The 27,138-nt window shown below is 44.3% G+C and overlaps 1 protein-coding gene and 1 long non-coding RNA gene across 2 annotated transcripts in view; one reads left to right on the top strand and one right to left on the bottom strand.

Moving 5' to 3' along the window:
* FLT3 (fms related receptor tyrosine kinase 3) overlaps positions 1-27,138 on the top strand; it is a 77,539-nt gene that overhangs the window by 24,927 nt on the left and 25,474 nt on the right. The window contains exons 3-12 of the mRNA XM_040448108.1: positions 4,525-4,727; positions 7,319-7,434; positions 11,321-11,450; positions 13,075-13,202; positions 13,517-13,656; positions 13,754-13,907; positions 15,400-15,568; positions 24,954-25,057; positions 25,778-25,889; positions 26,161-26,339. Of these exons, the coding sequence (XP_040304042.1) occupies positions 4,525-4,727; positions 7,319-7,434; positions 11,321-11,450; positions 13,075-13,202; positions 13,517-13,656; positions 13,754-13,907; positions 15,400-15,568; positions 24,954-25,057; positions 25,778-25,889; positions 26,161-26,339 (1,435 nt within the window). The remainder of the gene's footprint in view (positions 1-4,524; positions 4,728-7,318; positions 7,435-11,320; positions 11,451-13,074; positions 13,203-13,516; positions 13,657-13,753; positions 13,908-15,399; positions 15,569-24,953; positions 25,058-25,777; positions 25,890-26,160; positions 26,340-27,138) is intronic.
* On the bottom strand, positions 7,935-24,624 carry LOC121012785 (uncharacterized). Its single transcript, XR_005782298.1, has 3 exons — positions 24,612-24,624; positions 21,949-21,952; positions 7,935-8,402 (listed from the first exon to the last, which is right to left on the bottom strand). It is a non-coding gene; the product is annotated as an uncharacterized LOC121012785 (long non-coding RNA).

Raw genomic sequence — 27,138 nt, 5'->3', positions numbered from 1 at the left:
CCACTGCAGAGTTACTGTTTGTTTTCTTTGTAATTAACAAGTATCTGGGGAAAGATGCAAATATCCGGTTTCTCCTCCAATTTTCACCTACTGATTTTAGCACCCGTTGGGGATCTTGCCACAACAGTTTTACTGTGATGTTTGCCTAAGGGTGATTTTCTTTTCCCCCCATTCCCTCTACATTTATACAGTGGAATTCTGTGAAGAAGAGCCATGTCTTCTTTCTATTCAATTTATTCATATCAATATGGACTCAGAGATATTTATTTTATTCTATGAGTTATGACCTGAAACTGTCATTTTTATTATGGTATTCAGATTTGTCCAACTTAGGCCATTGGGAGCTACTTCATATAGACTTCTGTGTCATTTCAACACATTCCCTTGTTTTCTCAAGCACTTCCTTACTTTCCAGGGCTGCAGGACAGTTGAGCCCTGGAATTAGCCATTTCTCTAAAAAGCTCTCCAAAACACTGGAGAATGGTGTTTAGAAACCAAGGTCTGAGAGTCGGGTGTGCTCATTGCTATTGGGACGTCATTGCCTCTAGGCAATGTATATACTTACACTACTCCCCCCCCCCCCCACACACACACTCTATTTATCTCTCTATCATCTCTACATCTATCTATTTACCTATCTATGTATATACCACCAGAAATCATGCTGATAGCTCTGCTTTCAATTCAGCTTTCAATTCAGCAAAGGGTTTATTCAACTTTTTCTTCTTTCCAATTTTGTACTTCGTTCTTCGATAGTAAGAAACCTGGTTCTAATTATCTATAATAAATGACTTATGTAAACCTAGTATATACGTAACCTGATTTCAGAATTGCTAACCCACACCCCAGTGAGACACAGAATTACTAACGTGAATACAGCCTTCGTGTACAATTCTTTTTGTCTTTAACTTTATAGTATCCAACATAATATTTTTCTTTTCTTTAAGTTTATTTATTCATCTTTGAGGGAGAGGAAGAGAGAGAGAGGGCACGAGTGAGTGCAGGGCACAGACAGTAAGAGACAGAGAATCCCAAGCAGGCTCCACACTGTCAGTGCAGAGCCTGATATGGGACTTGAACTCATGAACCACGAGATCATGACCTGAGCTGAAATCAAGAGTAGGACACTGTATCGACTGAGCCACCGAGGTGCCCCAAGCACACATAGTTGTATTAGCTATTGCCAGATGCTCCCCAGAAGGTTTGTACCAGCGTGCATTCCTCCAGAAATGTATAGAATAGCTGCTTCCTCCCAACCTCACCAACAAAACGTGGGGTCATACTTCAAAATTTTTGGCAGATTGACAGATAAGTAGTATCTCAGTGTTGTTGTTGTTGTTGTTGTTTTTAAGTTTATTTATTTATTTTCAGAGAGAGAATGTGAGCAGGGGAGGGGCAGAGAGAGAGCGAGAGAGAAAGAATCCCAAGCAGACTCTGTACTGGCAGCACGGAGCCTGACATGGGGCTCGAACTTAAGAACCATGAGCTCATGAGCTGAGCTGAAACCAAGAGTTGGACGCTTAACCAATTGAACCACCCAGGCGCCCCTCAGTGTTGTTTTAATTTATATTTTCTAATTATAATTGAGTTTGAACATTTTTTTCATATGTTCAAGGGCAAGTCTTTATATCTGTCTTTGGTGAACTGTCTATTCAGTTCTTTCTCCCATTTTTCTTTTGTGTTTTGGTCCTGCATCCCTCATTGTCAAAAAAATTCTTTATAAATTAGGGGGATTTATTTGTAGTCTGTGTTGCAAATATTTTCTTCCAGCACGTCAGGTTTTTTTATTTTGTTTTGTTTTGTTTTTACTTTATTCTGTGCCTGTCTTTTAAGACCCAGCTCAAAAATAAATAAAACATTAAAAAAAATTTTTTTTAATTTTTTTTTTTAAATGTTTATTTATTTTTGGGACACAGAGAGACAGAGCATGAACGGGGGAGGGGCAGAGAGAGAGGGAGACACAGAATCGGAAACAGGCTCCAGGCTCGGAGCCATCAGCCTAGAGCCTGACGCGGGGCTCGAACTCACGGACCGCGAGATCGTGACCTGGCTGAAGTTGGACGCTTAACCGACTGCGCCACCCAGGCACCCCAAAAAAAATTTTTTTAAGGGGGGCCTGGGTGGCTTAGTCAGTTAAACGTCTGACTACCGCTCAGGCCATGATCTCATTGTTTGTGAGTTTGAGCCCCAGGTCAAGCTCCAGGCCATGGAGCCTGCTTTGGATTCTGTGTCTCCCTCTCTTTCCCTGCCCCTCCCCTGCACGCACTCTCTCTCTCTCTCCCTCTCTCAGAAAATAAAAAAAATATTAAAAAAAAAAAAAAAGACCCAGCTCAATTTCTGGATTTCAGTGAAGCATCCCCACCACCCCCATCCCAGCTTGGAAGTTACCTGTCTCTTCTCCAAAGTTCCAGAGCACTCAAATTTACCTTTCTTTCTTTTTTTTTTTTTTTTTTAAGATTTTTTGTTAATGTTTATTTTTGAGAGAGAGAGAACAGAGTGCGAGCAGGGGAGGGGCAGAGAGAGAGGGAGACCCAGAATCTGAAGCAGGCTCCAGGCTCTGAACTGTCAGCACAGAGCCTGACACGGGGCTCGAACCCACGAACCTGGAGATCATGACCTGAGCCAAAGTCGGATGCTCAACTGACTGAGCCACCCAAGTGCCCCTCAAATTTCCCTTTCAAAGTAGTAGGTATCCTTTTTTTTTTTTTATGTTTATTTCTTTTTGAGAGGCAGAGAGAGATGGAGTGCAAGTGGGGGGAGGGACCGGGAGAGAGGGAGGCATAGAATCCCAAGCAGGCTCCAGACTGAGCTGTCAGCACAGAGCCCGACGCGGGGCTCGAACCCACGAACTGCGAGATCATGACCTGAGCTGAAGTCAGATGCTTATCCGACTGAGCCACCCAGGCTCCCCCATCAAAGTAGTTGGTGTCTTTTCATGGGGCACATTATATTTCACCTGGTGTTTTAGTTATTCCTTCCTACTAGACTTGAAACCCTTTAAGGACAAGATCAATGTCTTTTCTTCCTAGTCCCATAGTGCCCAGTAGATGGTCTAGCACTTATCAGATATTGAGTACATGAACTTACCCGTTACTTGCTGAATAAATGAATACAGAAAGGCAGAAGTATGGCTTGTGATCAGTAGCAGAAGACCTACCTACCCTGCTCTTCACCTGAAGAAGCTTGTGTGCGTGTGTGTGTGTGTGTGTGTGTGTGTGTGTCTGCATGCACATGTGTGCGTGGGCGTGCTGTGCTGGGTGTTAGGAGAGTGACAGGTGAAGGGTCCACAGACAGAAGTTGCTATCACACCTTCCTCTCAACATAACCTCAGTTACTTAAAGCCGCCAAGAAGTATGGTGGTGGCAGTGAGCCAAGGTGGGGGGTGGAGGGGTGGGAATCGGCCCAGAAAATATTTTGGTTTTTAAGTTTTTAAGTTCCTTCTAACACAGGTACCAATTTGCCATTGCCATGTAGATTCTTATCGACATACCAATAATCACAAACACAGTTACCCGCCTATTACGAATTTTGTGACTATTGTTTGTATATTAGTTTGCTAGAGCGGCCTAGAAGTGTGAAATCGAGACGTCCTCAGGGTTGGTCCCTTCTGAAGGCTCTGTTCCAGGCCTTTCTCCTTGGCCCGTAGAGCTCTATCTTCATTTTCTTTTCTTTTCTTTTCTTTTTTTTTTTTAAGTTTATTGATTTATTTTGAGAGAGAGAGAGAGCAGGGGAGGGGCAGAGAAAGGGAGAGAGAGAAAATCCCAAGCAGGCTCCGAACACAGGGCTCGAACTCATGAACTGTGAGATCATGCCCCGAGCCAGAATCAAGAGTCGGACGCTACCTACTGAGCCCCCCACGTGCCCCACTATCGTCACTTTCACATGGCGTGCTTCCGGGTGCGTGTTTCCTTCAAATTGCCCCTTCCTGTCAGCATGCCAGGCACACTGGATTAGAGCCCATCCAAATGGCCTCGTTTTAACTTGATCACCTGTGGAAAGGCCTTATTTTGGATAAGGTCACATTCTGAAGCAGTGGGGCTTAAGATTCAACATGTGAATTTTAGGGGGAACACAATTCAACTCCCAACAGTGTGTCAAATATATTAGAAATGCAGCCTAAAGTTATCTATCTTTTCTACAGAGAATTGTGAATAATAGGATTTTCGGTCAGTGGCATGTGCTCCGGTGTCGACCTCCTTGATAAAGGTCCCAGTCAGGGGCACCCGGTGGCTCAGTCGCTTAAGCCTCAGACTTCAGCTCAGGTCCTGATCTCGCAGTTCAGGCCCCGCCTCAGGCTCCGTGCTGACAGCTCCGAGCCTGGAGCCTGCTTCCTGGAGCCTGCTTCGGAGTCTGTGTCTCCTTCTCTCTCTCTCTCACTCTGCCCCCCACCCCCGCTCGTGCTCTGTCTTTCTCTCTCTCTTTCTCAAAAAGAAATAAAAACATTAAAGAAAAAAGAAAGGTTCCAGCCAAGAAGAGGATGCATCAAACGTGCCCTTGTAGTCAGTTCACGTTGTTTCCACTCAGGCATCAGAACCCGCAGAAGACCTTGGGTGTGCCTTGAAACCCGAGAGCACAGAGGCGGTTTATGGAGCGGCCACTGTGGAAGTGGACATATCTGCATCCATCACACTGCAAGTCCTGGTCAACACCCCAGGGAACATTTCCTGTCTCTGGGTCTTTAAGCACAGCTCGCTGAATTGCCAGCCACACTTTGATTTACAAAACAGGTAACTGGGCTGGAGGAGGGGGGGCGAGAGGGAGGAGAGGAGGGGGAGGGGGGAAGGGGAGGGGGCGGAGAGAGGGCGGGTTGGTGAATGTGCCCCCGCAAGGATTTTTGGAGGAAAACATCCTGGCCGCAGAATGTGTTTCTTTTCAAATTTCTATCCATATCCATTATAACTCTTTATCTCCAGAGAAATGCTGAACTAAAAATACAGCTAGGACATGAATACCTGGCATTAAATAGCTGTCAGACCTATAGGATGTGCCACACAGAAAGTGAGTTCTAATGTTAACTATGACCTTGAGTGAGTACCCGTGTTGGGTCACCAGTTGTAACAAATATACCACACCTATGCAAGATGTTAATAATAGTGAAAACTTGCGTGGGGAGGACATAAGTGGGATCTCTGTACTCTCCGCTCAATTTTTCTGTAAATCTAGATTTACTCTAAAAAAAGAAAAAAAAAGCCGGTTAACTTAAAAAATGACATATAGATACACAGATATAGTTAGGGCTTAAGGAGGCAGTGAATGGCTGGAAAAATGTACAACAAATAGGGGAAGACTATTTGGGATTTTTAGGATGTCTTAGTTTTTTAATCGGATCTTGTCTGAGAGGTAAAATGTTAGAAGCTTTTCACTCTCCTTAAAGTAGTCAGAAGCTGCTTTTTGGGGAATGCTCGGGGGAAAAACATTTGGTTTTAATCTGTTTTAATCTGGTGAGCAGAATTGCAATGATGGGCGGCAGTCACAAAGTGTTTTAGTAAGAAATGGCTCCGTGTGCGAGGAATATCGGTCTCATGATCTAGAAGAAGACACCTCAGCCAAGAATTGTGATTTAATGGCCAAGTTTGTATCTAACTCTGCCGATTGCTGCCCTCTGCTGTCCCAGCCCCTGCGGATGATCCCAGATAGCGGCAGGAAGAAAGCGGCACAAGCCATTTAAATGCCCACTTAATAATTCTAAAGCTGCTTTTCTCTCTAGTTCTTGGGGGTGTTCTGGGGTCCCATGGTGTAGAGGAGGCATTGTGTTTCCAGCAACAGTGCAGGAAGTGGTATCTACATGGTCCCCAGGGGGTAACCTGCCTGCCTGACGTACGGGGGGATGTATCTGTGACCGATTCGTACCAACTTTTTGCATTTGTTCCTTTAAGGTCAAACAAACTCATAAGTAATTTTTAGGACAGTAGCTATAATTCTGAAGTTTGGTTCTAAGTCTTGGAGCACACTCATTTTCCTTTCCTCTTTTGAGGCCGTGTTACTCACTTCTGTTTTTTGGTTACTTGTATCTTGGGGTTAAACCAAAGCCCTCTTTTAGGCAGAATTTTGGCTTCAAGAAATGTTCTGGTAACCTTAAAATGTTATGCCACAACAGGTCTCACTGGATTGAGACCAAAACGCAAAGTAAAAATGTAGGGTTGTTTGTTTTTTTTTTTTTTTTTTTTTCAGTTCATGAGAGGTTGCCTTTTTGGATTTTAGGACAGACGGTCCCATTTGTTAGCCAAGGTCATGGGTCTGATGTGGATTAACTCACTTAGTACCAGAACTATTTAACAGCTTTTCCGTGGTACAGAATTATGGAAGCGTGTCTCTGGACTCAGGGCCAGAAAGCGTGAACACCTAGGCTTTGATAACTTTCTTACAGTTTTGTGGGTTACGGACAAGAGTTCACAAATGACACCAGGAGACTGATATCATGTGCATTTGGATTTCCTGGGGAGCTTGTTAAAATGCAGATTCTGATTCAGTAGGCCTTGAGAGTCCGCATATCTGTCAACTCCCAGCTGCAGCTAACACAGTTGGAGGGAGACCAGCGTTGAGTAGTACGGGTTGAAAGGTCAGAAAGTGCAAATTTAAACCCAGCGTTACTCAACAAACTACTAGAGGATATTTTAAGCCTTAATGAGAATGGGTATTACCAAACAACACATCGGAAGTTGTTTCCTTGAAGAGAAGGCTCCCCAGCCAAACTGATCTTTACCAAGGATCCAAAAAGTTAAAAAGCACAAACGCTGAGACCTCTGTATCCCTACGTATCTGTGATTTCCTCCTTCCCATAGGATAACGCCTTGTCTTAGATTTCACTTGAACTTGATCGGCTAGAGCAAGACACATGCAAAACATTGTTTCTTATCTCTGTGCGTCTTGCCTGTACGGTAATCTGGGCCTGCAAATGGGGAACTGAGACTGGCGGCCAGGTGACTGGGCAATGTAACTGTGGAGGGTGGCTTGCCATTGAAGGGAATAGCCGTTATTGCTGATGGGAGTGTCCCCCCCAAGCCTGTGCATTTTGGGACAGGAGTTTTCCCTCCAAGAGGCTGGAGAAGCCTGAAGTGAAGGCGCTAGAATGGAGGTCACTCAGTCTGAAGGGAGGGACTGAACCAAAGTCAAAGTCAAACTCACAAGGCTCAGGCTGCGTGAGAAGCTGTGTTCTCCGAGTAGCCTGCCCCCTGTGCCACCGTCGGAGACGGAATGTGAGAGCCACCAGGCCGCCTTCTGACTCAGTATGAAATGTTACATTTTAGTTTCACACGTTTTCCAAAATAACTAGTTCTCTTTCTTGTGTGTGTGTGTGTTTGTGTGTGTGTTTTTTCAGAGGGGTTGTTTCCATGGTCATTTTGAAAATGACAGAAACCCAAGCTGGAGAATACCTACTTTTCATTCAGAGTGAAGCTACCAATTATACAATATTGTTTACAGTGAGTATAAGAAGTAAGTGCCCGTTGCTACTTGGTATTCACGACATTCCGAAGGGATGGTGTAGAGCCCACGAGCTTTTTGCCAGCTGCTCGGGACCCAGTATTCAGGTTTCCCTCGATATGTAGCTGAAATGACTGCACTCACTCCGACCATCCACATAACCCGTTGAGACCCTCTGACAGACCCGTCCGCGTGCTATCAGAATGAGCACTCTTCAAAACCCAGGACACTATGGGTCACCTGCGTGGCTCAGTCGGTTGAGCGTCCGACTTCGGCTCAGGTCACGATCTCGCGGTCCGTGGGTTCGAGCCCCGCGTCGGGCTCTGTGCTGACGGCTCAGAGCCTGGAGCCTGCTTCTGATTCTGTGTCTCCCTCTCTCTCTGACCCTCCCCCGTTCAGGCTCTGTCTCTCTCTGTCTCAAAAATAAATAATTAAAAAAAAAAAAAAACAAAAAACCAGGACACTCTCTATTTGGCTTTTCCCCCACCCATTTTTTTGACTGACAGGGAAGAAATGGGAAACATTTCGACCTTGACCTTGGAGTCAGAAGTCCTGGGTTCTTATTCTGGGTCTGTCACTGCCACCTTTAGCGGGTCACTTAATCTCTCTGAACCTCAAATTTCTTATCTGTAAAACGGAGATAAAAATGCACACCTCAAAAAAAAAAAAAAAGAAAAAAAGAAAATGCACACCTCACAGGATTGTAGGATCTTAGCAGCATCCAAGAGAGCTCCCTGAGATGTTGGAAAGGTCTGTGTCTGCTCTAACAACGTAGTCACTGGCCACGTGGGGCTGTTGAACACTTGAAATGTGGCCAGTGTGACTGGGGACCAAGGTCTTAACGGCACTTGAATAACCACATGAAGTTAGTGGCTACTTTATTTATACAAATGCTAGATCACTATGCAAACTGCCGGGAACAATCCAAATGTTCTTACGGAGGCGACTGTGTGGTTGGCAATCACCACCTGCATGGCTTTCTGACACACGGGCCTAGTGATTGCAAAGAAAAAAATCTTTTTTTAACATTTATTCATTTATGAGAGACAGAGAGCACAAGCAGGATAGGGGCAGAGGGAGAGGGAGACGCAGAATCCGAAGCAGGGTCCAGGCTCCGAGCCGTCCGCACAGAGCCCAACGTGGGGCTCGAACTCACAAGCTCTGAGATCATGACCTGAGCCGAAGTTGGATGCTTAACTGACTGAGCCACCCTGGCACCCCGAGAGAGAGAGAGAGAGAGAGAGAGAGAGAGAGAGAATCCCAAGCAGGCTCCACACTCAGTGAGCCCCTGGGCTCCATCCCATGACCCTGGGATTGTGACTTGAGCCACAATCAAGAGCCAGAGTCAACCTGCTTAGCCACCCAGGAGCCCCTAGGGTACCTTCTTTTCATCTATTATTTACAGTGTAAAAATAGGACAGCAGCTACCCAAGTTCATTGTAATGTGCTTTCAGCATCCTGTTGGGTGGTGAGGTTCAAAAAAACAACAACAACAAAAAACCTGATAGAGGAGGATTTGGCAACAGTGTGAAAAAGAGGAAAGGGTCTAGCGAACCACAGGTTTAGCAGTAACCAGCAAGTAAGGCTGGGTTGCTACAAAACAGGAAAGCCGAACCTCGGCCGTCTCCGATGGAGTGTGTAGGTCCGGGAAATTAATGGATGATGATTCTTCTCGGTTCTACATTTTTTTTTCAGCTGCGTACTGACAAAACAAAACAACCCGATAGTGAAGAACTGGAGTTTCTGAAGTTTGAACAGCCGAAGGAATTGAGAATGTTTAGGACACAGAAGGAAATATTTTGGAAAAAAAAAAAAAAAAAAAAAAAAAAAGCCTGATTTCAGTATAATGTAGAAGAAACTTTCCTGGCATATAAGTCAGGGAACCTGGCTTAACTAGTTAAAATACTTTGGATGGTAATTATCTCCCTTGATGGTTGCTTCTGATTTTAAATCTCTGAAAGATTTTCATGTGTGAGTAAAGCTACACTTAAAAACAGTTGCTCTAGGGGCGCCTGGCTGGCTCAGTCGGTTGAGCGTCCGACTTCGGCTCAGGTCATGATCTCGCGGTCTGTGGGTTTGAGCCCCACGTCGGGCTCTGTGCTGACAGCTCAGAGCCTGGAGCCTGCTTCACATTCTGTGTCTCCCTCTCTCTCTGCCCCTCCCCTGCTCAGGCTCTGTCTCTGTCTCAAAAATAAATAAAAACATTTAAAAATATTAAAAAAAAAGAACAACGGGAAATCCCATGTCCTATTTACATGTAAGCTATTACATTTAAATGTAAATTATGTAAAGTATCACCACTTTGGAAAACAGACTATCATTATATGTATAGCTGAACTTGTGCTCATATTATATAAGCCAGCAGGTCCCCTGTGTAAAGAAATGTACACACCTGCCTTAGTAGAAATGGACAGAATGTTCCTAGCACTATTGTTGGTAAACACAACAGATTGGTCACGAGCTAAATGTCCATTGCAAGAAAACGGAATAACCGATTGTAATATATTCACCAATGCAATACTATGTAAAAAATGAATGTAGTATAGCTACATGCAAAACCATGGGTGGATCTTAACAACATGAGGTTGGATAAGAAAAGGAAGTTATGGAAGACGACCTATTGAGGGATACCATATTTTGAAAACCAGAAAACAAACCAACATATTGTTTGGGGACACATAGCTGTGTGGTGAAAACATTTTTAAGAGCACAAGAATGATAAACACAAAATCAGGATAAAGGTTACCTAGGGTTGAGATGGTGAGAAGCAGAAAAGAAGATATTTATTAATATTTCAGTTATTATGTTGGATATCAGTCTATGGGCATTTATATTTATTTAATAATAAAGACTAATTGCTTTGAAATTTATACTTCATATATTCTTTTGCCTCTCTCTCCCTCTCTCTCTCTCTCTCTCTCTCTCTCTCTATATATATATATATATATATAGTTATATTTTTAAACAAAATGTAAGACCAGAGATTGGGATTTAGAACAGGAAGACTTTTTTAACAGACAAGGTTTGTTGAACAATGGACTGATCTTCCTTGGGAGGTAGTGAACTCCTGTCACTAGAGGGATCCACACAGAATAGAAAGTTTGTATGTCAAGCATTATGGGAAGCAGAAGGGGGGGGGGGGGAGGTGAAGTATAATAGCCCAAAGCAAATGGGAGACCAAACTGAACCTCTCAATTCTGTTTCAATTCTAACTTTATCCTGCTGTATTTCTGCATTTTTAAATCAGTATATTTCTGCCTGGTTCTAGATAAAACCATGGGAAGAAACTTGGGTCTTAAACTATATAAGCATGGGTTTTAAGCTTTATGTTATTTCTTTTCTTTTCTTTTTAATGTTTATTTCTTTGTTCTGAGAGAGAAAGAGAGCACAAGCAGGGGAGTGACAGAGAGAGAGAGAGAGAGAGAGAGAGAATCCCAAGCAGGCTCTGAGCTGTCAGCCCTGAACCCTATGCAGGGCTCGATCTCACGAACCATGAGATCATGACCTGAGCCGAAATCAAGTCAGATGCTTAACTGACTGAGTCACCCAGGCACCCCAAACTTTACATTATTTCTAGTCTTTTTCCTGTGCATATTAATATTTGTATTATTACATGGCTTCATTCTACTTAACTTTAGTTGTCTCTAGGTTTATGAAATACCCCAAGAAATTAGCTAAATATTGAAGTTGGCATTTCAGCCAGAGTTAAATTTAACAGATTGGTGAGGAGGGGATATATTATTGTTTATATTTGGAGGGGGGGGGGCAGAAGACATTGCTGTGGAATAAAATATTTTTTCTTAATATTTTCTTAACGATGTAGAATTCTTTTCGTGAGGGGCTACTAAGACAGTTTTTTTTTTAAATATTAAAATGTGAATAATTTATGATGCTTTAGACACGCTGCTTTACACACTAAGGAGACCTTACTTTAGAAAAATGGAACACCAGGATGCGCTGGTCTGCATATCTGAGAGCATTCCAGAACCGACCGTGGAATGGGTCTTCTGCGATTCGCAGAGTGAAAGGTATGACGGGCACGGAGATAATGGCTATTATTACTTTACTTTTGGTCTTTTTCTAATGGAGTTGACATCATACTGTGCATATAAATTGGCTCTTCAGAAGAATGGGGCTGGAAAAGTACATACCTTATGCTACAGAGATTTAATGGATCGACATACATGAAGCATGGAGATTGGTGGCTGGCAGAGAGTACTATATAATTGTTTGCTTCCATTTTTCATATGTGCCATAGCTAAGTTCTCACAAATTGAGAAGTCATGCAGTTTTAACTACCAAAAACTTAACTAAACAATTCTCTTGAAAAATGGGACTGAGTATAAGGAGAAAGAAGTAAAAAATTAGGTCACCAAATGATATGGATGTGATCCCAAATTCTAGAGGAAAAGAAAAGAACACCTGTGGGTACGTATGTAACAGGTGCATTGGGGGGGGGGAAAAAAAAGGATGGGAAACCTACCCACCAAATAATAACGGTTGTTATCTCAGGGCAGCAGGAATACCGGCAGTTAAAATTCTTTCCTTTGGGTTTTCTGTCTTTGCCAAGATTTCCACGATGAACCCAATTATTGTTGTCTTGTAATAAGAAAAAAATACCCTGAAGGAATGGTGCGTCAACAAAGAAAAGGATGCCCTTGACTAAAGAGATAAGGAGGAGAAAAGTGGTCATACACAGGCTGCAAGTGATCCCTGCTTCCAGCAAGGCAGCAATTGGGGACACTCTCGGGAGGAATCCAAGTCTATTTTATGCTGGGTGGGGGAGGGGAGCAGGGTGAGGATGAGGGGGTGGAGGTGGCGGTGAGGGTGTAGAAGGGTGAGATGGGGAGTGGTGAGGGGGGATGACTGGGTGGGAATGAGGGGACGGCGGTGAGGGGGTGGGGGTGAGGCGGTGAGGGTGGGGGGGCTGAGGAGGGGCTGGGGTCGGGGTGAGGAGGTAGACCCGCTGACTTCCTTCCTGAGTGATGCCTCTCCTCTTCTCCTTGAGCTCTGCAGACTCTGGGACCTGCAACCTTCTTCTCTCCCTCTCCCTTGTTGGCCTCTTTTAGGCTTCAAAGGAAAGACACTCACCTTGTTAGGCTGTGTTAAAACCTAATCCTGCTTTTCTTTCTCGTCTTTTTTCCTCCTCTTTCGTCTTCTTTTTCTATTGTCTCTCTCTCTCTCTAAAGAATAGCAACAGAAGAGGTCACCAACCCTCCCCCCCCCCCAAATTTAAACTTCCATAAAAATGTACGTCATTCTCTCCAGTGTTGATTGGTTCAGATAACTAACTAGAAACCTTAGATTTGGGTTTGTTTACCTTTTTTTAAAGTTTATTTATTTATTTTGAGAGAGAGAGACAGAGAGAGAGAGAGAGAGAGAGAGAGAATCCCAAGCCGGCTCCACGCTGTCAACGCAGAGCTGGATGCGGGCGGGGCTCGATCTCACGGACCAGGAGATCCTGACCGGAACCAAAAGCAAGAGTTGGTCGCTTGACCGACGGGGGCCCCCCAGGTGCCGGGTTTGTTCACCTTCTGATCCGCTCCTTTTTCTTCAACAGGCTCTGGAACCTTCGCCTTTGTTTCTCTCCTGCACGTTAGTCTGTAACGTTAAAAGGTGTTTAGTCAAATGGCATTTCTTTTCTAATTGCAGCTGTAAAGGGGAGAGTCCAGCTGTTGTCACAAAGGAGGAAAGCGTACTTCATGAACTGTTTGGAACAGACATAAGGTGCTGTGCAAGGAATGAACTGGGCAGAAAGTGTACCAAGCTGTTCACAATAGGTAGGACCACGAGAATGTGAGCTTTTCCATGATTTAGGAACGACCTGACATTAACAGCAAGCGCCTGGGTGATCACTCAACGTCAGGGCCGCCCTAGTTCCTTATCCCACTTGGCACGGAATATTATGGATTCTGTAGCAGCTGCCTTCTTTATAAAAGGGTAGACCGTCTCTAAAGGAGTCTTCTGTCAAAGCAGCTTGTAACATTTGAGATGACACTAAAATCTTTGTTCTTCAGAACGTTCAGGATGTATTTTTGCAATGAGGAAAAAAAAATCACTCTGTTTTCTTACTCGGGTTGTGTCATCCTTCCAGATCTCAATCAGACTCCGCAGACCACACTGCCACAACTATTTCTTAAAGTAGGGGAACCCTTATGGATAAGGTGCAAAGCTGTTCATGTGAATCATGGATTCGGACTCACCTGGGAATTAGAAAATAAAGCCTTGGAGGAGGTAATATGACCAGTTTGCCTTCTGAAACTGCAGAGACGACGTCCAACTAGTACAGGTTGAAGTCATTAAATTCAAACTCTGTTTTATTAAAACCTAGGGCAGCTACTTTGAGATGAGTACCTATTCTACAAACAGAACTATGATACGGATTCTGTTTGCTTTTGTATCATCAGTGGGAAGAAACGACACTGGCCATTACACTTGTTCCTCTTCCGAACATCCCAGTAAATCAGCTTTGGTTACCATCATAGGTAATGCAGGCTGCTCGCGCAATCTTTCTTGATACGTTTAGTTGCTTTAGTGTGGAATGTGAGGTACGTCCTGCAAATTCTGATTTCAGTAGAATGTTAGTGTCAGAAAGCTGAGAACGACTGAATTAAAATAGTTTTTGCATATATAAGCTCCCTCCGCCCTTCCTTTTCCACTTAAACCATGCTCGCTTGAATGGCACTGTCTTAGCACTCTCTTAGCCCTGGCCTTGTGACGTGACCATCTGTGTTTGCGGTCTTCCCACAACTTACCGAGAGACTGTAAATTCCCGAAGGACGGGAAAAATCTCTTCCGTACTTGTAGTCCCAGACCCTGGCAGAGAGCCTGACACAAAATAGGCGCTTCATAAATACAGTAAGACCTTGGGTTGGGAGTAACTTGTTCTGGGGGTGTTCTGCAAGACGAGCAAACGTTTCTAAGAAATTTTGACTCGATAAACGAGCGATGTCTTGTGATAGGAGTAGTACCTGACGCCGAATGTCACATGATCACAACTGAGCCAATGCTTCTGGGAATTCGCTGTGATATACAAGTACGTTGGGGTCCAAGCACGTTTCCGGAATGAATTATGCTCGAAAACGCAGGTTTTACCGTCCTTGTTCTGAGCACCAACTGACAGGGTGATGGGCGATGACAGAGAGAAGGGACAAGCAGTTAGATGCACCGAAAGTGGGTGGGTTGTCGAGGAAGTGACAGTAACCGTGCTTCAGGAGTCTCATATCAGGCGGCAGCCTCCAGCCATACTGAAAATGCTAGGACATGGGTGATTCTCCTACCAAACTAATGAGGAAGCGCTTCAAAGAAAAAAAACCCTGGTCAATTCTGCTGGCTGGATTGTTTCATTCGCACCTGCGATTCTTTTATGTTGAACGTGTCACTCACTGAGAGAGCTGTTGCGACTGAGTAAAGGGCGCCCCGACTCTGTCGGCAGATCCCTCCCGTTGTACATGCTTCGTTGGGCTGGGGGAGCCCTTCAGTCTCTTGAAATTGTCTGTAAAATCTGGAGGTTTTATACATTTCTTTGGGAGGAAAGTCAAGTATTTACATCTAATTCTTTCAAAAAAATGTTTTTCGATGTTTATTTAGTCTTGAGAAAGCTTGAGTGGGGGGGGGGGCAGAGAGAAAGAGGAAGACTGAGGCTCTGAAGCTGTCAGCACAGAGCCCAATGTGGGGCTCGAACTCACGAACTGTGAGATGATGACCTCGGCTGGTCGGACGCTCAACCAACTGAGCCCCCCAGTCACCCCACCGTCTAACCCTTAAAGGGATCTTGACTGTAGAAGTGGGCGAGCTCAGGCTTATGACTGGGGATAAGACGCCTACATTTCTGGGACTGTCCAATCTGACCCACAGCATAGCCACAGCTGAGTGTTCTTACGTTATACTGATGAATAAAATGTTATTGTATCTTCTCAGGGTGTTTCCATACGAACCTCATCTAATTTAGAAATGCCTTTTTTTCTTTTTTTACAGAAAAAGGATTTATAAACGCTTCCAAATCAAGTGAAGATTATGAGATTGACCAGTATGAAGAGTTTTGCTTTTCTGTCAGGTTTAAAGCATACCCACAAATCAGGTGTACGTGGACCTTCTCTCAAAAATCATTTCCTTGTGAGCAGAGTGGCCTTGATGATGGGTACAGGTGAGCCAACAAAGAGCTCAGGGGCTCGCCAGGCTTAACGCAAGCCTCCTTATTGCCTTCCGGAAGAGCACTTTCGTATAATGAGTTTGGTTTTTTTTTAATTTTTTTTTCAACGTTTATTTATTTTTGGGACAGAGAGAGACAGAGCATGAACGGGGGAGGGGCAGAGAGAGAGGGAGACACAGAATCGGAAACAGGCTCCAGGCTCCGAGCCATCAGCCCAGAGCCCGACGCGGGGCTCGAACTCACGGACCGCGAGATGGTGACCTGGCTGAAGTCGGACGCTTAACCGACTGCGCCACCCAGGCGCCCCATGAGTTTGTATATTATTGGGTTGACGTTGAAGTGGAGGAAGAAAACAAAGCAGAGATTAGGACACCGTAGTAGTCTGATAATCAGTTCAAATAGCATAACCTGCCACACACACATACACAAAAAAAACCCCAGAAAGAATCCCATTAGTTTGAGTATGGTTCCATGGCGTTTTCTGAGTCACTAGATTGTTACTTCCCATTTGAGAGTATTGTGCTGTATAGTATACTAAATCTCCCTCGGTAGATATGCAGCTGATTGAGGAAGTAAAACCCCTTAAAAACAGCAAAACATTGCCTATAAGTGCATTGATTTAGCTTTTCAAAAAATAAGTGCAGAAATAGCCTACGGATAAAAAGTCCCATTTTCCTGGGGATTCGTACAACTCTATTCAAGATCGTCTTATGGGAGAAACTCTCCATTCCCTCTTTGGAAAACAGAGAACGCCTTTTTTTTTTTTCTTGTAGTTTCTGTAGCTGCGACACCTCCTAGCTCTTAAGTGTAGTCCCGTGTAGCATGATTTCCTGTCAGACTCCGAGTTCCTGAAAGGTACCTGTCATCTCTCAAGCAAGCCAGTGGTTTAGAGTAAATTGTTTCTCAGCATGGGGTCCACAACCGCTTCTGTAGAAAACATCTGGGCAAATGCTAAAAATGCGGATTCCTGGCTCCCATTCCAGACATGCTGACCAGTTGGGGCAAAATGCCCAGATTCTACATTTTCACTCACCTCCGGTGATGTGTATCACAGGCCTAACTCTGTGTGGTGCCTCACGCCGGCTACCAGCCACACATGACTCTCGAGTTCTTGAAATGGGCTGGTTCAGACGGAAACAGGCCATAACCGTAAAATACACACTAGATTTTGAAGACTTCGTGTGAAAAAGACACTGAAAAAAAAAATCTCATTTTTTTTATATTGATTATATGGCGAAGTTATAGTATTTTGGATACATGGAGTTACAGACAACCAGTGATTCCTCTTCACTTATTTTTACTTTTTTATCTAGCTCACCGGAAATTTTAAAATGACGCCTGTGGCTTGCATTATGTTTCTATCGGATAGCATTGGTCCGGGTGAAGAGCTTAGAGTTGTTTTCCCCTTGGTTCTCCTCTATTTCGCAAGTAATGTGTTATTCTTCATACCCCAGAATGATCCTTGTGATCCAAGGGTTACAGCTGATCCTTGTTGGCATGTTTAAAAAAGAGCTGTGGCGCTGAGTTTGCATGACAAACCCCTTACTGTTCAAAGCACTCATTTTTCAATTAAGAACGCAGCCTTTGACCTGTGAGCAGACTCATACCCACTTACTTCTCCGACTCCGGGTTTCTCAAAAGCAGCATTGTTGACTTGGGCTGGATAATTCTTTGTTCTGGGGGCTGTCTGTGCCTTGTAGATGTTCAGCAGCATCCCTGGCCTCCACCCACCGGATGTCAGTAGCACCGTCACCCCCCGCCATGGCGACAGCCAAACATAGCTCCCTCCAGACATTGCCAAATGCCCCTGGTTTGGAAAAACTGCCCGTGGTTGAGAACCACTGCCTCAGAGGGATCACCCTGTTGTCATAAGCTCTTGTCCTGAATTATCAGACTTGCGAGTAGAAGGCCAGGGAGTTAGCCCTGTCTTCCCAGTTGAATGGACCACCACAGGCCCGTGCTCAGAAGGGTACCAGTGGTGTCCACATCCCCTCCCTTCTTTGCATTGTGACTCGGGGTCAGAGAAACTCGTAGCACTATGGGATTCTCTTTTGACCCTGATTCAAAGAGCGAGGGGATCAACTCCACTTAATTCAAATATTCCTTAGATATCTTCTTGACGGACTTGATGGTGTGAGGGTCTACAAGAATGAATACGGTGATGTCTCTTTCTCTCTGCCCCGCCCCCCAAATTTAGAGGGGGCACATTCAAAGGCAAGAGGCACCTGGGAGATCAGTGTTCCTGTGCTGCTGGCTTCTGGCACAACCTCTTGGGATTTTACAGAGTCACCGATGAGAGGACCGTGTCTCTGATATAGGGGCCACAGGCCAATCGAGTGGCAGAGTTCATTCCGTTTCATTCCATGGCCACAGTCTGCACCCCTGACCCCAAGAGGTGACTTTGCACAGGTAGCCAAATGAATAGATCGGGACAGATCCTGATTCTTACGGTGTTCTGTGCCTTTCGCCTTCATAATTGGCTGGTAGTATGGTTAACCTCTTTGGGTGTTGAATCTCACCAGTGAGTGCGAAAGCTCCATAGGATCGGTGTTCTGTCATTTCTCTATCTTTCTGCGCTACCTTGCCCAGGCAACGTGTGTTTCATAAACGAACGAATTCGTCATCACCCCTGGGAGTGGCAATGCACAGCCCGGGCCAGAACAGTCAATGGCCTCCTCTGTGCCCTGCAAGCACCACACCCACGGCACTCCCCACAACACCCACCACTCAGTGTTTATCTTATTCCAAAAGTTCTTGAAGAGCTACAGCGTTTGCTGGTGATAAGGACGCGCCTGATATCACGCCTCACCACGTGCGTCACTTAACACACGGCACAAAGGGAAAATGGAGCCTCCTCCCTCCTGAAAAAGATGCTCAACGTATTGAGCGGCACCAACAACAACTGAAAAATCTGAACACAGCTTCAAGTGCTCTTGAAGTGTCTTTTGCTCGCCCCACGAGGCCCTGGGTTCAGATAGCAGGTGGCAGACTCCATGATGATCCGAGTCCTTTCCAACTTTTTATTATAAAACGTTCCGAGTTTACTAAGAAGCCGAGCGACTAGTGCAGTGAAGCATCCTTTCCCTTAACAGTTTACCCAGACTGCAATCCGTTTGTGAGGCATAGCACTGTAATCATATTGCAACCGATGACTTTATGAACAGAGCGACACGAGGTTTTTTTTTTTTTTTTTTTTTTTTCAGACGTAACCGAAAGGCCCGTGTAATAACCCTCCTCGCGGGAGGGCTTTGGTGTGGTCAAAGTGTGCATGCCAAAAGTCTGTCAGCTTCCCTACCTTCACGGCTTCGTTTCTCCTATTTACTTCCTCAAATATCACACCCAAAGTGTGAGGGTGCACATAATAAAATGTGTTTACGTCTTATTAACATCATTTTCTAACAGCCCTGGTATCTTGATCTTGAGAAGAGGTCCTAGGATAGTCCATCTCTTGGCTTGCATAATTTCCTCTCTATCAACTTCCTTAATAAACACCGAATCTACCTTAGCTTTTTCCCAGTTTCATGGTTAAAAAAAAAAAAACACACACACAGAACTTAAGATGTTATAATTATTGAGTGGTGCCTTCTGGAAGACTCTCCTTGGCTTGCCCAAACCCCCAGTCTTGCTTTGTCCTGGAGCATTTAATCTTCCAGTTCCAGGAGCCTTGAGTTCTGCACGCACCAGGCATTCACTGAGCACTTACGGAAAACAGCAGTGTGGTAGTCGTATGGGTTCTGGGTGGTGAGTTGCCCTCCCCCTCAAGAACAGACTAACAGTGGGGCGCCTGGGTGGCTCAGTCGGTTAAGCGTCCGACTTCAGCTCAGGTCACAATCTCGCGGTCCGTGAGTTCGAGCCCCGCGTCGGGCTCTGGGCTGATGGCTCAGAGCCTGGAGCCTGCTTCCGATTCTGTGTCTCCCTCTCTCTCTGCCCCTCCCCCGTTCATGCTCTGTCTCTCTCTGTCTCAAAAATAAAAATAAAACATTAAAAAAGTTAAAAAAAAAAAAAGAACAGACTAACAGAAAAGCGGGCTCTCAAATCAATAAATGATATATAATTGCAGAAGTATATTGAGCCTCTTGGGGAGGATTTTTTTCCCCCGGAAAGAAATGAGCCTTGAGCGTCCACAGAAAGGAGGGAAAAGACGTGTGGGTTCAGTGAACTACCGAGAGCCTCAGCAAACCCTGCCCCCTTTCATGCTGCTGAGTGTGAAAGAAACTTCTTTAAGCTCCTACCACATGCCAGGCGGTGTGCACATCCTTTATGTGGATTGTCTCGTTTAATTCCCATAATCCCATTGTATGAAAGACAGACTAGGTGGTTACTTGTTCACAGAGGGCAAACTCAATACCCTTCCTTTACTCCTGTTTTCTGAAATTGCCTGAAAATTAAATTGGGGCGCCTGGGTGGCTCAGTCGGTTAAGCGTCCGACTTCGGCTCAAGTCATGAGCTCACAGTTCCATGAGTTCGAGCCCCGCGTCAGGCTCTGTGCTGACAGCTTGGAGCCTGGAGCCTGCTTCGGATTCTGTGTCTCCTTCTCTCTCTGCCCCTCCCCCACTTGTGCTCTGTCTCTCTCTCTCTCTCTCTCTCTCTCTCTCTCTCAAAAAATTAATAAATAAATGTAAAAAAATTTTTTTAAATAGAAATAACACCAATAGTTCTACCTCCAGAGATTACATTTCAGACTCTTTCTAATTGACCTCTTCTCAAGATCAAGATAGCAGGACTGCTAGAAACAGGTTTTTGTATACATATGGCATTAACTGTGCCGTTTGTAACCTGATTTTTTATTTAAAATATATCATGGGCATCTTTCTATGGTCCTAAGTATGTCTTCCATTATTTATATTATTTCAATGGCCGCATAGGATTCCACTTTTTAGGCAATTTTATTTTAACTGACTCCTGTTGATGGGCATAACTTCAGTGGGTTTTTTTTGTTGTTGTTGTTCTTTCCATAGTTTTAAATTTGTTTTAATGTGATTTTTCTCACAGTATATGCCACAATAAAGTTTCTAAATTTCTTTTTTATTCAAAATGATTACTGGACTTCATGAGCCTCATAGTAATGAAAATCTAACGCATATATTGTGTTCACTATGGGCTAGGCACTATTACAGATGCTTTATACAAAACTACTTAAAAATTTAATAGAGCATTCTCCTCCCACAACCCTATGAGGTAGATACTGGTACTGTCCTTTTTTTTTTTTTTAATGTTTATTTATTTTTGAGAGAGAGAGAGACAGAGCGCGAGGGGGGGGAAGGCAGAGTGAGAGAGGGAGACACAGAATCCAAAGCAGACTCCAGGCTCTGAGCCATCAGCACAGAGCCCGATGCGGGACTCGAATCCCTGAACCGAGAGATCGTAACCTGAGCTGAAGTCGGACGCTTAACCGACTGAGCCACGCAGGCGCCCCAGATACTACTACTGTCTTCATTTTACCGATGAGGAAACTGAGGTACAGAGAGGTTAAGTGACTTGCCCAATGACACACCACGGGGCCATGGCAGAGTTGGGGTTCCAGCAAAAACAGTTGGCCTCAAAGCCTTTGTTTTTAACCGTATCACTAGTTATGATGAGGACACCAACTCATTTCCAAAGCGTAAGATTCTCAAACCCAATCAATGTGTAAGAAAACAAAAATACAAGCATTCTCTTTGGTTACTTAGAAATAAATGTATCCCTCCTTATGAGATGTGCCATACTTTGCTATTTAGTTTTTAATGGTGATATTCCCCCAGGCCTTGCCGACTCCCTTGAAATAAAATAAAAGCAAGCATGATATTATGTAGAGAGTAGTATAAAATCATCAGCACCTTTCTCCCACCTCCTGACTGTCTTTGACATGGAACGAAAGTTTGAACAGATCAGATTTCAACACCAGCCTGGCCGAGTTCCCCCAGCCCCGCTTTCAGAAGCTCTCAGGTTCCCCAACACATGCTTTATTATTCTCTGCATGCTGATTTGACTCTGGTAATCCTTTGCCCTTTAATAAAGCATTCTTTATAGCAAATCACTCCCTGAGCCACTAGAAAGAAACTGCCCTTCCTCATCCCCGCCCCTCTAGGCACTGAACGAAAAATAAAAATGACCTGCATTTTGATTGTAGAGAGGAGAAAACCATTTTCGTGGTTGTAGTGAGAAAACCTCTTCGTCACCAAGATATTATCTCACCGTAAACTCCAGTTTCCAGGTCTGCGATCACATGCCAGCTGGCCATCTTTAGAAAAACCCTAGGGAAAGAGGATGCTCTGAGTGTCCAGGTTACCTCGTTGGTTAGTCCCCTTGGAATTCCCAGAGGAGTTCAGTGACACGGTTGTTGCTATTGCTAGGGTTTAACTGTCATAGCAGGAGGACAAGCTGTTTCAAACAACCTGGCTATTTGCTTTTGTGTTCAGGCTACTTATGTGACCGCTTTCCTACCTGGAAGAGGACATTTCAGATGCTCTCATCTATCCTATGGCAAGTCGTAGTCTATGAAGATAGCACAAAAGACTTAGGAAGGGAAAAGTTTACAAAGCATTTTGCTTTGGTCTGCATGATAATCACTAACTGTATCAGTAACTTCTTGTACCAAATTGATTGGTGCTTTTGGCATGGCGCCTGGCTAGCCACACCGTCTTCTTTTTTATCTCCTTTCTTCTTCCTTTTCAGGGTCTTTGGCTATTGTCCAGTGGGAATTATGTGTTCTCTCTCTCTCTCTCTCTCTCTCTATATATATATATATAATGAAAATTTTAAAAATCTTTATTTTTGAGAGAGAGAGTGAGAGAGCAAACTAGGGGCTGAGAGAGAGAGGGAGGGAGAGGATCCCAAGCATGCTCTGCCATCAACATAACGCCTAAGGCAGGGTTTGAACTCACAAACCATGAGATCGCGGCCTGAGCCAAAGTCAGACACTCAACCGAGAGCCACCCAGGCGCCCCCCACGTGCTCCCTTTAAGAAGCACACATCTTTGCCTTCTTGGACCACTTAAACTCTGCCTTCCTAAAAGTCTAGAAATCACAGGTAGCTCTATTTACTTTCCTCCCTAGTGTTACAATTTGGCATTCCCCGATCCTTCCGTCACTTCTGTCTCACCAGCCATGTCCTCCTTGTTGCCCAGAAGTAGGTCAGGATACGAAATTCCCCCTTTCTAGTTCAGCCTTCTTGTTAGCAAGGCAAATAAACAGCTTGCCAAATGCTCACTTTGATGGGTCAGAGCAATAAATTCCCTCATCGCTACACAAGGTCAGAATGACCCTCTAGCTTTGGAGATCAAGGCACAGAACACTGGCGTCAGATAAACATGGGCTCAGGAGCTGCTTTACCAGTTAGTGTGTGTTGAATGTTGGGGGTCAACAGGGATTCTGATCTCTCCTTCATCTTCCATATCCAGCACAGACAGCACCTGCTCGTTCTTTTTTCCTGGTGCCTCTCGGGTTTCCTTTTCCCTCTCCTGTCCCATTTTCCCTACCTCAGACAGCCCTTGCTTTTTCGTGCTCTGAATTCTCAAATCTGAACTTTTACTTCTGCTCTCACAGGACTTCCCACACCATACTGGAACCACTCATCACCGTCACCAGCAACGTGAAAGTTCTGTGAGGACAGAAACTTACCTTTTCTACCTCACTGGTGTGCCCCTGATTCCTCCAATAAGTGGACTCTACCACTGATAGTAGAACAAGTGAATGAATGACATGTGTGAATGAGTTGCTACAGCTGCCTCCGGACTTCTTTCCAGTAAACTTTTCCTACCACCTAAACTGCGATCCCGTTCATCACGTTCCATTCCTGCTCAGGAATCTACAGCATCTTCCCGATTTCCCCGTGAATCTAGATAATGAGGCTTGGGGTGCCTGGGTGGCTCAGTTGGTTAAATGCCCAACTCTTGATTTGAGCTCAGGTCGTGATCTCATGGTCTGTGAGTTTGAGCCCCGCATCGGGCTCTGCGCTGACAGCATGGAGCCTGCTTGGGATTCTCTGTCTCCCTCCCTTTCTCTCTCTCTCTCTCTCTCTCTCTCTCTCTCTCTCTGCCCTTCCCCTGCTTGCAAGCACATGTACTCTCTCAAATAAATAAATAGTCCCACCCCTTACCCATTCAGCCTTTTCTACTACATCTCCCCATGTGCTCCTGCTCCAGTCAAGAGGCTTTGCCCATTCCTCTCCGTTGTGGCCATACGCAATGAGTTCCCATCTCATGTCTTAAGGAAAGCTGTTGCCTCCACCTTGGATGCTTTTCTTCTGCCTTCTCATTAAAACAAACTCATCCACAAAGATCTAGCTCAAGTCCTGCCTGCTTCTATGCAGACCTCTGAACTTTTCTCATCTGTACTGGCCTCTGCCTTCTCTAATCTTCTGTTGGCCTTTAGTTTAATGATTTAGCTATTCTACCTATGGAAGTGTTGTCCACCCACCTGGATGATGATGTCTTTGGGAACAGGAACCATATTTTATAGGCCTTTGCATCCTACATAGCTGCTAGTTTAAGTCTGATTTCCACACCCTGTGTTCTCCTGTTAACACTTCTATCCTGTCAGTATGTGGACTTTTACCCCTTTTTTTCTTTAAGTTGGCTATATATAGAGAGAGGTAACCTAATTAAATAGCTTCTGAACAATCCTCAGATTATCTTATTCTGTTTTAAGGGATTTGTTTTCTATCTCTACAATGCACGAAGGCGTTTTCAACAGCTCCTTGATCCCCTATCTCGCCTACCCTGTCCACCATTGAGCACCCCATGTACCTGGTAGGCATGTTGGATAATCTCCAAAATCAAGTTTTCCATGTCTAAGTGTATTGAGTGGCTGATGAGCAATCCGCAGAGATGCTTGAGCCACCAAAAGATTTTTGTACAAACTCAGTGGATTTGAGCCTATATCACTGTTCATCGCTATGTGAGTCAAGGGTTGGTTATAGGTCCTGCCTTGGGCCAATGTCAGAGAGCCGTCCTTTCAGGAAGCAGGGGGATTATGGTCTCCTCTGCCTATAGAGGTTCTTCCATATTTCTGGGAAGTCAGACTAGTCCAGAATGTATAGAAGAGTGGGGGCAGGAACCTTCTTGTCTCTCTTAGGAACCCCAGCCTAGACGAGGGCTTCTCAGCCCTTAACGTGCATATGAATCACATGGAGATCATCTTAAAATGCAGACTCTCAGTAGGTTTGGGGTGGGACTTAAAATTTTGTATTTCAGACAAGCTCCTAGATAATACCAATGCTGATGTTGCTTGGCTGTGGGCCACACCACACTTAGATTAACAAGGGCCTGGCATACAGACACCTGTCCACGGGACTTCAGGGAGTGAGAGTCTCGAGAAAGACTTCCATGCACGCCAACATTCATTTCAGCATCTCCTGTAAGAATCTGGCTAAGTGTATCTTTAATTCTTTTTCAAACAGCATATCTAAGTTTTGCAACCATAAACACCAGCCAGGAGAATACATATTTCATGCAGAAAACGATGATGCCGAATTCACAAAAATGTTCACGCTGAACATAAGAAGTAAGTTAAATTGTCAAGAAATTTCACGTTAATCTTATCACTGCTTACTTGTGTATTAACTATGACCAGAAAGAGCTAAGTAAAGGCTTAGAAGGGATGCCATAAGCTATTTTTATATACTGAAGTATGGTGAAATTTTATTTCAAATCTACTGACTTTGTTGATAGATAGATAGATAGATAGATAGATAATTGTTCTGTGTTCATCTTTGAGGCTAAGATAACTTCTCCCATGTCCTCTCTGAATGTACTTTCTTGTGGTCTCTTATTGACTTTGGTACTTTGAAAGGCCATGTGAAGGAACAGCTAGAAGTCCTATTACCTGATATTTATTTATTTTAGTAATATTTGTTCCTTTGGCCTATAAAAAGATGCGAGTACATTTCACTGGACTTTTTATAGATGTTTCTCTCCTGAAGCTAAGAATCGTTTTGATTCTTGGAGGTAGAGAGATGAGCACATCTCAGCCGTCTACAGGAGGGGCCTGGCAGTGGAAAAGTAGTGTTTTGCACATGGGTGGTAGGGCTGTCTGTACAGAAAGTTCCACACAAGGGGCAAAAAAGGGAATAACCAGAGGTCTTGAGTCATCCTGCGTATGAGACACCTTCCCAGAAGCACAAACTGCTTGGAGTAGATGGGCAACCTAGATGAAGCGAACGCTGAGGCCATTTCTGGAAAGTACCATACCACGTGAGCTGATTTTACATGTTCTTCTCTACAGGGAAACCTCAGGTGGTAGTCGAGGGATCATCAGCAAGTCAGGCTTCTTGCTCCTCTGATGGGTACCCATTACCATCTTGGATCTGGAAGAAGTGTTCCGACAAGTCTCCCAAGTAATGAGGACATTGGTATCTCTTATGTTGGAAGAACATAAAACTCATACTCTCTCTGGCATATTGACTCTTGCTCATGAATACGATTTAAGAAGAAGTGATGCAGTATTTAAAATGCTTACCTTCTGAGTCAACTATAATTCTAAATGGTCACAGATTGTCTCTGATAACTTATAACCAAGAAATCTCTTTTAAAGCTCACTAGACAAACCCTAACTTCCAATCTGATGCTAGGCCCCGCCTGTCTAACTTCCCTGCCATTTCTTTTCAGCTGCACAGAGGAAATCACAGAAGGAACTTGGAATAAAACGGCTAACAGAAAAGTGTTTGGACAATGGATATCAAGCAGTACTCTTAACATGAGTGAGGCCGTAAAAGGATTCCTGGTGAAGTGCTGTGCATACAATTCCCTTGGCACCTCTTGTGAAACAATCCTTTTAAACTCATCAGGTACACAGCAGGTGCTCTTGTAAGGAACCACCTTCAGGAATTCCCCACTAGAAGTTAGTCCCTGTTGTTGGCTTTTATTTGGGGAATTTTACAAAAGCGTACAGGTTCAGGTGTGACACAAGCCTTTTTTGAGTCAGGCAAGAATCCCCCACTGAACATAAGCTGTTTTGTAATTTAGGGGCAGAGGGACTTCTCCTTACGTTATTATGACTCATGAGTTATAGTGGTGCAGGTGGAACCGTAAACCCCCAGGATAGGAAGTATCTACCAAAAGATCCAACTCTAGAGAAACCAATTTAGTGATTTGGGGTCTCTCCCATTTTCTCTCTCTCTTTTTTTTTTTTCAATGTTTATTTATTTTGGGGACAGAGAGAGACGGAGCATGAACGGGGGGAGGGCCAGAGAGAGAGGGAGACACAGAATCGGAAACAGGCTCCAGGCTCCGAGCCGTCAGCCCAGAGCCCGACGCGGGGCTCGAACTCCCGGACCGCGAGATCGTGACCTGGCTGAAGTCGGACGCTTAACCGACTGCGCCACCCAGGCGCCCCTCTCCCATTTTCTCTTTTGATGAATCTCTTTATGTTCCTTTAGCCTGCTGTTTTATAATTTCTAGTTTGTTTTTTACAACCCTTCTAACCTAAGCAAGTCTGAAACCTGCCTGCCTACACATAGTTTAAAATCACCAGCATCCCCAAACTAACTTCCCATGCATACGATACCTTCGTACAGAAAACACAAACTTCTTTTTTATTTTATTTTATTTTATTTTATTTTATTTTATTTTATTTTATTTTATTTT

The sequence above is a fragment of the Herpailurus yagouaroundi genome, unplaced genomic scaffold (assembly GCF_014898765.1).
Source record: "Herpailurus yagouaroundi ecotype Mexico unplaced genomic scaffold, PumYag 197, whole genome shotgun sequence".
NCBI classification, from domain to species: domain Eukaryota; kingdom Metazoa; phylum Chordata; class Mammalia; order Carnivora; family Felidae; genus Herpailurus; species Herpailurus yagouaroundi.
The sequence above is the reverse complement of the archived record's forward strand: the minus strand, read 5'-3'. Positions and strand labels throughout refer to the sequence as shown.